We start from the raw sequence: 14103 nt of genomic DNA, 5'->3' as shown, positions 1-14103 counted from the left end.
CATATGATGTATGAGATATAACTTGCTTTGAGCAATAAAAGCTTTCTTTCTCTCTATATCCATGGCTTTCTAAACTTCCCCTTTTAGCATCCATAGTTGTTAACTACTTAAGTTTAACTTCCGTATAGCATATTAGTTTAAAAAGATCCAGAGTTATAAAGCAACAATAGTTAGCCTTCAGACGAATCCAAGAGGTGTGTAGAGATGCTGGAACACAGCCATAACCCATGATGATGATGAGAGGGTGTCAGGCAGAGTTCAGAAGTCTCCACTGAGGATTGCTTTGAAAGGTATACTAGAGTTCCTCTATAACTCTTGTTCTAATTAAATTAATTTGTTATCATTAGTTACACTTAAAGGTTTAATATATTATGGATGTTAAATTTCATTTAACAATGTTTACTTCAGCAGTCGTTTGTCTTCCTACCCTTTTTAGGGTCATAAGAGCGATCCTGCACACATTATACATATCAGAAAAAACGGTCCACATAAAATGGTATCAGAGCTTTCAAAGGATCTCACAAATAGTTAGAACTTTTTGAAATCACTATGTCATCTTCATATACCAGTATGTTTGCATCACAACTTAATATTCATAGGAAAGCAGTTGATAAAATTACAAGCGGCATAATTGAATTAGATTTAAGCAATAGTTTAGAAATTTCTATTCTATTAGGCAAATTAATTATATTATTAGAATATTACCAACATCTCCTTAATATAGGAACTAGTGATCTAAATAGGCATATAATGTTAATAAGAAAAGTAGAAATGATTAAATGCCTAATTAATTTCACAATCGTGATTTTTCAGAATTATACACACTAGATAATGGATATACCAGTTGAAAGTCTTAGGATTATTGCTGAAAAACCATTAATTTATAATCAGGATATCAATCAACATATTATAAGTTGTAGAAGAGCATTACAAATTATGGAATTAAAAGATAGACAATTAGAAGTAGCACAAGGTGCTTTAGATGCTAAGCGTATTGAAAAGATAAAATTACAAAAAAGAGTTTTTGACTTAGAAGATGAAGTAAAACGATTAGAAGAAAAACATAGAGAGCAAGAAGAGACAATAGAAATTCAAAAACAAATAATTACTGAAAGTTACAGACATATTCAAGCTTTAATCAATAGAAGAGAATAAAGAAATAACAGAACAAGAACCAATAGAATATGAAGATAGTGAAACTAATAACTAATGGTAGCCATATATGTAGAAGCACCGGTAGAATATAAACCTAATAAGATTATAAAACGCCGCATATTTATAGATAGTGGAGCTAATATATGTTTAGCGAAGCAAGATGTACTAGTTCCCCATTAATCCTTTTCAACCTCTACGTAAGGAGGATATTTAAACCAAATTCAACTATAATTTCATAAGTGTTATTCTGTTTTTTTTTTTTTTTGTTAATCTTTGAACATCATCAGCTTAACACTGAAAAAGACCTATAATCCATGCCAATTTAAACTTCGGATTAGATTATACAAGGAGCTAGAGTTAATAATAATACACGAGTTCATTGTTGGTTTAAAAATATATTTGAGGTTTTTCATGCAAGTGAGGGATTTTGTTCATGTAAAAAAGTTGCAATTGTTATATTAGTTGTAAATTTTAGTTTCCATTTCCAAATGTATTTTGAATATGTTTCTATATAATTTGAAATTTCTTTATAGTCTTCGTATTTTATCTTCATAGTCTGTTGAAGTACCATTTAACATTGCAAATTCAAAATGATATGAGATATCAAGGGTTCTTATGGCTATATTTTCACAAACAATTCTATATTTTCCAGTGGTTTCAAATCGGTCTAATATATTTCTAGACTCATGTACACGTGGTGGATTAAGGAGATATTTTGGAATAGTTGAAATGTGAAAACTTTAAGAAAGTTCATGGAATCAACAAATCACTTTTAGAGGTAGGTAAAAACCGAACCAAAAAATGAAAAACCAACCCGACCAAACTATAATTCGGTCTGGTTCTTATTTCTCAGTCAATTTGGTTTTCGGTTCGATTTTGTTCAATGTAAAACCGAATAAAATCGAACTGATTTTTTTTTTTAATTTTTGGTTTTTAACTTTTATCCATCATGCTTTCAGTATCAATCCAAAGAGATGAATATTTATTTTATATATTGAAATAAAGTTTTTGTTCGGTTAAACAAGTTGACATGTATAAATTCGTATTAGAAATAATAAAAACTTTGTTTCAATATATAAATTGAAATAGATGAATATTGAAGAAAGTTAGTGAAGCATATTTATCACACAAAAAAAAATAATAATTATTTAGGTTTTCAATTTTCCTTCCATACCCTCAAAATATCAATTGAAACATACAATTTATTACATATATACAACTTTTAATATTTTGGTTGCATAAATTACGTATGAATATTTGGAATAGATTACTAAGGGAAATGTGAGTGTTTGGTTCAAACATGAACCAAACCAAATTACATTTTGGTGCAACTACATTTCTCCGAGTCCAATGGGGAGAATTGGAATTGTAATTGCACTGTGTTATCCAGAATGCACTCAGATCATCATTCTCTTTTATTTTCTTACAGTCAGGGTACTTTGTAGTCTTTTGGCTTTCGTTTTCAGAAAATGTGGACTCTCCATGATGGTTTTCTTCAGCTGGTGAGGGACTATTAGGATGGTCTGCATCCGATTATGGCTCCGATGCACCTAGTTGTCAAAAACGAAAAGGCCTGAGATCGATTCTTCGGTATTGGAATAAATCTGTCTTTAGGAATCTGGATAGAAACATTGCAGATAGTGAACATAAACTCCATCAAATTCAAATTGATATTCGTCAGGACACTCGACTGATCTTCAGGAATGGGAGACTCAGGCTCAAGCGGGCGTTGATCATCACATGCTTTAGAAAGAGGTATATTTAAAAGAAAGAAGTCAGGTTCGCTGGCTGGAAGTAGGAGACAGAAACATCCGGTTCTTTCACCGTGCAACGAAATTTCGGAAGGTCACAAATGGCATTTCGGCGATGGAAATTGATGGGGAAATGACATCAAATCCGGATGTAATCTCATCCCATGTGGTCTCTTACTTCGAGAATGTTTTCTTTAATACCTTAGGTCCGATGGATCTCCCGGGGATTTCAAATATTATCCCCTTTATTGTTACGAATGAGGAAAATGAGGCTCTTCTTCGTAGAGCGGATGTTATTGAAATCCACCAAACGGTTATGGGAATGGATTCTTCTAGCGCCCCTGGCCCGGATGGATTCGGGGGGGGGCAATTCTTTCAATCTTGTTGGGGGATTGTGGGAGCTGATATCTGTAATATGGTTCCGTGGTTCTTTGATAATGAAACGGTTACTACGGGTCTGAATTCTAGCATTATGGCTTTGATTCCCAAGGTTGAGGGGTAGTTTGTATTGATCATTACAAACCAATTGCGATGAGTAATTTCTGTTATAAGCTTATTGCATGTGCTGGATTCGTTTGGGTTCTCTTTAAAATTCAGAGACTATCTGCTAAACATGTTCTCTTCGGCAAGGCTTTCTATTCTAACTCCGCACGGGATAAAAGGTTACTTCGCCTGTTCTAAAGGTGTTAGATAGGGTCCCCTTTCCCCAATTTTATTCGGAATTGTTGAGGATTACTTAAGCAGACTACTTTCTAAAGCTGTATCAGATGGACTTCTCTCTCCAATGAATTATTCTCGCTCTCGATTGTTCCCTTTTCACTTGCTCTGCGCGGATGATGTAATTGTTTTCTGCAGGGCATCAAATTCCAACGCAGAAGCTCTGAACTCAATTTTCACGCCTTATGGGTTGGTCTCTAGGCAACTCGTGAACTGGAGGAAGTTCGAATCCTATTTTGGGGACTCAATCACAGCTGCGAGAAGGGCTCGACTAATTGGTATTATGGGTATCCGGATTGGTAGTGTGTCGTTTGTCTATCTTGGTGTTCTATTGTTCCGGGGATGCCAAAACAGATTTTTCTTGAGGCTGTCTGCGATAAAATATCCACAAAATTCGCCAGATGGAAAGGCACTTCTTTATCGATGGCCGGGAGACTTGCCCTGGTGAATTCAGTAATTACTGTCTCCCTAACTCATTCCTTTTCGGTTTACAGGTGGCCGCAGAGCCTGTTGAGCGTTTGAAATTGCATATTCGAAATTTCATTTGGACTGGTAATGTGTTTGAGAGGAAACGGGTGGCTGTTCCTTGGAATGTTTGTGTGAAGCCAATGACTTGGGGGGGGGCTCGCTATAAAGGATTTGGATAGATACAACATGGGAAAATTAGCCTGGGACCTTAACACGGGGCCATCGCCCTGGTTCTCACTGCTCCGCTCTCGCTTTCTCGACGCTGCTGGTTTGCCGAGATTAAAAAATTAACAAATTCTTCTATTTGGTTTGACTCTCATTTAACTGTCAGATCGGATATTCGAAACAAGTTTGTCGATAAGTTGAAACAGTTTCGTGTATTTTTTTTGTAACTATATTAATAACACAATAAATATTTTAGATAGTTTGATAAAAAAAAAGTGTGATCAACTTGTATGTAGTAGATTTAGTTTTCAGCATTTTGTGTCGTTTTTGTAATTTTATTAGAAATGCACTAAATATCTTAGACGTAATTGATATTTAGAGGTCTGAAGTGACAGTTAAATATCAGTCAAACCAATTTTTTCCTAATTTTCGATAATGTATGACTAAATAATTGATCTTACTTGAATACCTTAGTTGTTATAAAAGAAATGGTAAATAATTTATTAGTCCCCACCGTTTTACGTAACATACTCTCTTTTGTTAATATTAACCCTTTGGCCTTTTTGTCTATTTTTTTTAAATTTTTAACTGAACATATTTTAACTTTCTGGACAGCAATACTACGATATAAAATGATCATATAACGGTTAAAAATCTAAAAAAATAGACAGAAAGACCACATTGTTAATAGTGACAAATAATAGAAACCTTATAATTAATATGTTTTTCAAAATAGATGGACTAAACACTATGTTAGGTCAAAAGGAAACAACTAATAAATTATTTATCCGTCATTTTTATGATCTATTCACTAATTGAATAGAAGTTTCGGGGTTCTAACATGTTATACTATTAAATTCAACTGGTATCTTCCATTATCCCAATCTCATAAAATTTCTTCAAGTTTTAGACAATTTTAATCATTTTACATAACCAAAAGAAAGTACATGTTTACAACATATAAAACTGCATCTCCAAGAAGCTAAATGCATTGAAAATTTGATGAAATGTAATCTAACACATAAATTGCAGGTATTAATAGAATGTTATCTAAGATTATAGATTACATGTTAAAATCACATAACAATTCCCATTAAAAGCATACTCCAAAAAAGTAATAATGTAGAATTATGGTTTAATACATTCCTAGCCTGTGTACTTGTCTAACCTTTCTATATTTTTAAAATGTTCAATTTAACCCGTGAACTTATTTAAAGTAGTCTGTTAATCTCCTAAAATCCATGTGGCAGAGTAAGGGGAGGTTTTTGGAAAAGTTGAAATGTGTCCATTTTAAAAAAGTTGAAAAAGCTAATAAAAACCATTTAAAGAAAATTCAATGGGCTAATAAGTACATGGGGCATTTGACTGTTTTTTAGACAAGTACAGTGGGCTAAAAATATAATAGTAAGATCATTCATAACAAATTCATCTTGTAGCAGTTGTGGTTGCAGTAGGATATTTTGGAGTAGGCTTAAGGATTATATTTAAAAGCTACTTCTACGAATTGTTATTTTTGTTAAGAACTGAAATAATGAACCAAGAAATGCAGATTACAAAAACTCTGTCAACAGAGTTAGATAATAATTAATATTAACTAATGACAATTTGGTAGAATAAAGCAAAATTAACTACAACTTTGGCACCCTAATCAATTAAGCCTGTTGAATATCATTGAAAAGCTTAACTTTGATCTTGTTGAGAGAACTTAGCACATCTTTGCTACTAATCCTCTCGGCAGATACATCTGCACAACACTTCAAAGCTAAGTTCATAATCGAAGTTGTGCAATTTAGCTTAGCCAAATAGTGTCGTTCACTGACCCTAAGCAAATTGGGATCAACAAGCTGAGGGACTCCAAAAGGTAGTGAATCTTTAACCCATTGCTTCATACTCATATCTTCATTAAACATCTCATCTGTAGGCCTTTTTCTTGTGAAAGATTCGATCAATAGAATGCCAAAACTGTATATATCACCCTTTATAGAAACCAGTCCTTCTGATCCATACTCTGCATCAATTTTTTTTAATTAGCTTTGCAAAAGAAATTACTATTTCAACTATAATATATATGCAGAAAATGAAACATCACCTGGTGCCATGTATCCAACAGTTGCAAGAGTTATAGTTTGTATGAAAGATTGATCTTCTCCGATGAGTTTTGCTATGCCAAAATCAGTTACATGAGCAACCATATCCTCATCTAAAAGGATATTACTGGGCTTCAAATCACAATGAATAATAGGATTCGTAGAACCATAATGAATATATTCAACTGCTGATGCAACATCAATCATTATATTCAATCTTTGAAAAATGTCTAAAAAGTAGTTGTGAGAATACAACCACTTTTCCAAGCTCCAATTAGGCATAAACTCCATGACTAAAGCTTTAAATTCACTTGTACAACAACTGGTGATTATTTTCACAAGGTTTCTATGTCGAATCCCACGTACTACTTCACACTCCACATCAAAACTCTTGAATGCTCCTTCTGCTTCCAAATTGAAAACCTTAACTGCAACGGACAAGCCATTTGAAAGATTCCCTCTATATACCGAACCAAAAGTCCCTCTGCCAAGCAAGTTCAACTCATCAAATTTATTTGTTGCTTGTTGAAGCTCATGAATAGAAATTCTTTGCCATATTGGTAAAGCTGGAAAATTCAATTGATGAGTCAACAATCTTGTTTTCCTTTTCCAATACCAAATTAGGATGACAATAACAATTCCAAGTGCCAAAACTGTTAATACAATTGCAACCAGTGTTATCTTGGTTTTCTTTGAATGGTTCTGATTGCTAGTTCTACACGGATTGACTTGGAATTTAGGTGCCCCACAAAGTGCTTTATTTCCTAGGAATGATTGGGCTGATAAGTTCATAAATGGCCCTCCATTAGGAATTTCTCCTTGTAATTCATTGAATGACACATTAAAATCCTTGAGAAATTTTAATTTCTCCAGGGACTTTGGCAGTTCGCCTGAGAGATTATTGAATGATATATCCATGAATTCCAAGCTTATCGCATCACCAAATGATTCAGGAATGGAACCTCTCAATCTATTATTAGATAAAGAGAGACTCTTTAGAGATTGGAGGCCTCCAAAGGTGGGTGAGATACTACCTGAGATTTGATTTCCAGACAAATCAAGTAATGTAATGGCTCTCAAATTGCCAATATCTATTGAAAGATCACCGCTTAAGGAATTTGATGATAGGTTGAGTTCAAGGACATCTTTAAGCCTCCATAAGGTTGACGGAATAGTAGAATTAAGTTTGTTGGATTCCAAATAAATATTTCTAAGAGAAGTGAGATTACCCAAACAAGAAGGAATATTTCCAGAGAGCTCATTTTCCAAAAAATACATCTCACTTAATGTCTGTAAACCACATAATTGAGAAGGTATGGACCCTTGGATTCTATTTGAGTAAAGATATAATGCTTGAAGCTTCCTCATTTTTATAATTGTCTTAGGAATGAATCCTTTTAAATTGTTATCTCCTAGATTCAATGAGATCAAGTTGCTCAAGTTGCCAATATCTTGGGGAATGGTGCCTCTTAGTCCGCAACTATCAATGTGGAGATATTCAAGGGAAGAAGATAAATTTCCTATAGAATTTGGCAGAGTAGCATTTAATGGATTATCTCCCAGATATAAAGATGCTAAATTTTTGCAATTGTTCATTGATGAGAATAAAGAAAGAGACTGACTACTAAGTTGATTGTCATCCAAAGAGAGTCGTTGAAGGTTCCTTAAATTACCAAAAGCGTCAAGAGAACCAATAAACATATTTTGAGACATGCCTATATCAATGAGTTTAGAGGCATTATAGAGAGATATGGGAATAAGACCATGAAACTTATTTCGTCCAATATAAATTTTCTCAAGATTAGAAAGATGGAGACCAAAGTTTGGAGGAAGACTACCGGACAGATGATTATCATCCACTCCAAATGCCGTCAATGTTGAAACATTACAAATACTTCTAGGAATTACTCCATCAAGATTGTTCACTCCAAAAAACATGTACTTTATGTAAGCAAAATTACCCACTTCAAATGGAATGTTACCTGCCACAATTTATAAATCAATAAAAAATGAAATGATTTTTGATATCATATATAGGTGGATACAAATTTCACATGAAAGAATTTTACAATAACATACCTCTCAAGTTGTTTTCTGACAAGTCAAGATCCCTTAGATGTGTTATATTTCCAATAGACGAAGGAATTTTTCCACTAATGGAATTTCTTGCCATGTTTAATACCTCCAACTTTATCAGATTGCCAATGGATTTTGAAATTTCTCCTATACCAAATAAAGAATAAATGTATCTGCTCATGTAATAATCAGGGCAAACTATACATGCTAATTAAGATAGAAATTGAAATTCACACTGTTTTTCTAGTGGAATTAAAAAGAAGAAGCTATCTTTATCACATTGTTCCAGAAAGACATGAAATATTCTATTAGTCCAATATCAGATAGTTTATTTGATGCATTATACCCATTTGGGTCTATAAACTAAAGTTTCAAAATCAATTAGTATTCTAAACTATCAAAATCATCAATTAGGTCTTTGAACCAAGCAAAAATCATCAATTGAGTCTCTATCCTATCCTAAAATCGGAAACTGTGACTATTTGATACAGACTGTAATAATATATATTTGTGTTAATTAAAAAACATAGTTTGGTTTTTTGGTCCATTTTAATTTGATTTTCAGTCCAAACATTACATTTTTGTCTTTATTTTCAATCTATTTATGTATTTTTTTAACATTCAATGTTTATTTCTCAACTATTATATGAGAGCGAATTTTTTTTAACACAAAAAAGAAAAAGAGACTGGGTGTATTAACAAAAAAAAAAAGAAAAAGAAAAAGAGACCGTGTTTGTTTTTGTATAAATTACTATTAAATTTAGATATAGTATAATAACTATTCATCGGGATAAGTTTTAACAGTCGAGATCTGAATAATAATTGTATTATAATGAAAATTAATTTTGGATTTTATAAAAAAAAATAGATTAGAGCCACCCCTCCCCTTTAAGTAGAAGGGCCTTGGCAACTACCTATCTAATGGCCTCCTAGAGAGGGCACACGGTTTCAGGTTAGTTTCATTAAGTTTTTCTATGAGTTTTATTTTATTGACGTTTTTTTATGAGTGGTATGATTTTCACATAATGTAATTAAATTTCATATAAATTTCACTAAATTTCATGTGCAAATTTTCAAATAGAAAAATGTATGACATTTTCAGTAATACTTAATATTATGAAACTTTTTTTTAAATTAAAAGTGGAGTAGGAGACAAGACTCTCGGGCATCCAGGTTGACACCCCAAATGAACCTTTTCTCCAAGTTCAAATCATATAAATGGAGAACAAAATACAAAGTGTGAAAACGAATGTTTATGAAAACGATACATGTGAAAAGGGAATGTTTATAAAATATTACGACACTTTGTTTTATCAATTTTCCAGAAACAAATACATGAATAAAAATGAGATTCACTCATATAACAAAACCCAACTTATTTTATTTATGTTTGGAATTATATTTTTTTTTACAAATTGAAATAAAAAATTTACAAACATCACATATATAAATGAAAATTCGAACGCAGATAAATTGAATAACCCTCTATTAATCGAGTTTTATATAAAAATTGACTTTTTTAGTTATCAGCGGCTTAACATTATCAAAAATAAATATAAAAATCAGAATGATTCGGAGACATGTTATAAGTACCTGTGAAATTGTTATATCCAAGATATAATTTTTGAAGCATGGTGAGATTTCCAAAATCCCTATGTAAATCTCCTCTAAAATTGTTGAGAGACAAGCTTAAAATTTGTAGCCTCTTGCATGCGAACAAAGTGGAAGGAATCGGACCAGTCAATGAGTTCCAACTAAAAGACAACAGTTCTAAAGCAGGAAGATGAGTAAACATATTTTGTGGAAGATGTCCTGTTAGATTATTAACCGCAAAACTCAATACTCGAAGTGAAGACATGTTCTTTAGGAAGGTTGCTGAGATAGAACCTGACAACCAATTGTTTCCAATATAAATTTCTTCTAACGAAGAAATGTTGAAGATACCAATCGGTACACCTCCTGAAAACATGTTCTTTCTCAAGGACAACAATTTCAAGTTTTGAAGATTTGCAATTGCTTCTGGAATTTGACCTTCAAGATTATTCATTTCCAAATAAAGATAATTGAGTTTTGATAAATTGCATACAAATGTTGGAAAGCCACCTATAACAATCAATGGAAATTAATATATGATAGTAATAATAATATATATTAAATAAAAAAAACATTGGTAACACATTGAAAAACATTGTATGGTTAGTAGAAATGACATGAATATCTTCCTTAATTTGTTGTAATTATCTTCCTTTTATTACTATGTTAACATGTTCTTCTTTCACATTATATTATTTTTCTTCATAAATGTCATACTTTCCCAAATTTTGAGTTACATGATTAATTTTAAAGTATTAATCTGGTAATGTATTTCAGTTGTCCTTTCAATGAAATTAGTCCAAGATGACTATTGTAAATATTACAAAATAAAACATAGAAAAATATACAAGATTTATATATATAAAAAAATTCATGTGATTTATTTTTTATATTTTTGTAATTTAACAAATGTAATAAATTTTGTAGTAAAAAATCAAGTGTTTTATATTGTAAATAATTAAACGGCTTAGTACATACTACATCTTTAAAATTGGCACGTTTTGCCTATTGACGTCCTGAATTTTTAAGATAACACATCACACATCTATAGTTGGTTTTAAAATATATCACACATCTATAGTTGGCTTTAAAAACCTATGACACCTATATCTGGCTCATCCGGACCTCTCGTATACAAAATCGTTGATTTGTCTTTTTTTACAATTGACGTGGCATGCGTACTATAAAAAAAAGCATGTGAGTTCGTTCTATATGCCGCCTCATCTGTTAAAGATGAAAAATCAACGATTTTGTGTGTTTGAGATCCGCATGAACCAACTATAGGTGTTTGATAGACTTTTAAAACCAATTATAGGTGTGCGATATGTTTTAAAAGCCAACTATAAACGTGAGATATGTTATTTTAAAAGTTCAGAATACGACAAAACTTTCTAAATTTAAGGATGTAAATATGCATATTAAGCCTAATTAAAAGGAATTAACTATCACCCTTTTGATGCATCATCAGAATAACAATGTCCATTAGTAACAAATAAACAATTTAATAAAAAATGTCATGTCAATAAAAAATTAATACTTGTTATATATTAATATGAAATAGGTAATGTTTAACTACATGCTTAAATTTTTAGTTCAAATCTTGAAAATTGAATTTTTTTTATTAATAAAAGATATGTAAAACTTATAAGGTAGTAAGAACAATCCATGCTTGAAATTATACATTAGAAAAGCTAATATTCTTTTAATGAATCTTGAAATTTGAAATTCAACCATCTAATAAATATTGGGTTTAAAATTATACTGTTTTGTACATGAAGACCAAAACTCCAAAATTAGGTTTAAGATTGGAATTTTTTTGCAACATGAAAAAGGGAAAGAAGAAATTAACCTTCAAAATTATTAGCGTCGAGACCAAGATATTGAAGTTGGGAGAAAGATCCAATCCAGGAGGGAATAATCCCACTGAAAAGATTATCTGTCAAGCCAAACCACTTCAATCGGCGTAAATTGGAAAGTTCAGTAGGAAGAAAGCCATGGAAGGAGTTATGTGATAAAGAAAAATTGACTAAGAATGAAAGATTTCCAATTTGTGGAGGAATGGTCCCTGTTAAAGACATATCCATGAGTAGAATGCTTCTAACTCTGCGATGACGAGTTCCACAAGTAATACCAATCCAATCGCAAACTGATGTATCTTTAGACCAATTGGATGCTAACAGATGTTGTGGATCATCTGTGATATGAGCTTTCAATGCAAGCAATGCATCTTCATCTGTACGTATATTACTCGTGGCTTTGATTTCATCTGAACATTTCAATAAACACATGAAATATAACATGATTATCATTGAGAAATACTTTATTTTGTCCATGATCAACAAATAGCTTTAGGTTTTGAGGAATTGGGATCAAATAAAAGCTTTGCAACTAAATATATAATCATTCTTTCTTAACCCGTAGATCGGTGCAAACACTTAAGTCAAGTCAAGTCAACTCATTGATTATTTCCCATGGCCCATTTCTTGAGCTCACTTGAATGCTGAAGAACTAAACATCCACCTTGTGGAAAAATATGTAGTTTTATGTACTAATTCAAAGTATTTAATTAATTGATTACAACATGTTACTCAATTTGTACCTAGATTTGACATTTATTTTAAGTTTGGGAAACATTAATTACAAAGTTTTGAATTTTCTGTTAGCTGGACTTTAAAGCAATTGTAACATCCTTGAAAAATGGGGCTATGTAAATTAATTATGTAGGGCTGGAAAATTAAATTATGAAGCTTGCGCAGTTGGAATATTAAAAAAAAATGTTTGAGGAATAGAAAATTAATCATGAAATTTGATCCTAATTTTTTTTTAAATGATGGATTTACTTATGAAATTATACAAATTTAACTCTAACGTTTCTAAGAAAATCAATTTTAATGCTCCTGTTTGGCTTTTTTCTGGAAAATAAGAGCATGTCAGAGAATTATAGTATTCTCGAACTGAGAAATTAAATTATGTTATGGATTTAAATCGACGTGACGGTTTTAATCTTAAATTAATAAAGAGTGCAATCTTCTCAAGATAAACTTCAAGGATGAGTAATCCCAAATGAATAAAAATCCAAGCTCTCAAAGGAGGCTAAATGTTTAATTCATCAAAATTGTTCTTCCGCACAAATTAAAGAGGATATATATCCCTCCTTAAATTAAGCAAAAATGCTAAAATGTCTTATTAGGGCTACAAGCACATATTTTAATCAAGGCATAAAATAGGAAAGACAATAGAGAGGGTAGGGGTGTAAATAAGTAGAATAACATAATAATAATAATAATAATAATAATAATAATAATAATAAGCTCAAGGGTAAAATAGTAAATAATTGGTGGTAGATCCTGTCTCCTCCTTGATGAACTTGGCGAAGAAGGAAACTCAAAAGGGTCCCACACGTCGTGCCACAAAATCTCACACAGCGTGCAAGTAAGATGCTAGATTGTTCAGATTTTCCTCAATCGCACTATGAGCGGCCTAGCACGTCGAGTGGCATGTCGTGCAAAGAATGACTCGGCGTGCCAGGCTACTCCTGGGTATTTTTCTCCTCCGCTCCATTTGTGGCACGCCGTGTGGTATGTGGCTCTGTGTGCCACACTGCCTCTGCCCAATCACGGTCTCGGCTTCCTTTGTTGCATGGTTCCTATAGATGCCCGCATCAAAATTAAGTGCGCTACGAACTCCTAAAATCAAACGACTGTTGGAAGTAAAAGAGAACTTAAATTTTTTTGAGGTTTTGATGATCGAAACGATTCCAGCCTAAGAAATACTTACAGAACAAAATAAAATATATTGAAATGAAATTATGTGCTTGGATTGAAATTAAACTGAACGTTTACAAACTGAGAAATTAATTCAAAAGGAAAAACTGAATTTGAAAAATTGTAAAAATGCTAAAGTCTAGAAAGAAATTTCTAGAGTTTTGCTTGAGTGTATGTTGAGTTGTTTTGTTTTTCATCGTGATTTCTGTCTTTTATAGGTGCTGAGAGTAACTTCTTATTATTTCCACCAATCCACGTTATCCATCATATTGAGTAACTGCTCCACTTTAACTTCCATGATCGATTGATACTGACACTTTCTAACTT

General features: G+C 32.1%; 1 protein-coding gene across 3 annotated transcripts; it reads right to left on the bottom strand.

Annotated features, from left to right (window-relative positions):
- Positions 1-5332: 5332 nt before the first annotated feature.
- On the bottom strand, positions 5333-12365 carry LOC136203697 (putative receptor-like protein kinase At3g47110). Of its 3 annotated transcripts, XM_065994901.1 has the most exons (6): positions 11862-12365; positions 10013-10522; positions 8423-8566; positions 8182-8325; positions 6346-6909; positions 5333-6264 (listed from the first exon to the last, which is right to left on the bottom strand). In XM_065994901.1, exons 1-6 carry the CDS (start codon positions 12343-12345, stop codon positions 5909-5911), a joined length of 2202 nt encoding a protein of 733 aa, XP_065850973.1. In that variant the 5' UTR covers positions 12346-12365; the 3' UTR covers positions 5333-5908. The 3 variants fall into 3 exon arrangements, with proteins under 3 accessions (XP_065850973.1, XP_065850971.1, XP_065850972.1); XM_065994899.1 differs by having other exon boundaries at positions 6346-8325; XM_065994900.1 differs by having other exon boundaries at positions 6346-8325; positions 10013-10450.
- Between the last annotated feature and the right edge of the window lie 1738 nt (positions 12366-14103).

The sequence above is a fragment of the Euphorbia lathyris genome, chromosome 8, assembly GCF_963576675.1.
Source record: "Euphorbia lathyris chromosome 8, ddEupLath1.1, whole genome shotgun sequence".
Classification (NCBI taxonomy): domain Eukaryota; kingdom Viridiplantae; phylum Streptophyta; class Magnoliopsida; order Malpighiales; family Euphorbiaceae; genus Euphorbia; species Euphorbia lathyris.
The sequence above is the reverse complement of the archived record's forward strand: the minus strand, read 5'-3'. Positions and strand labels throughout refer to the sequence as shown.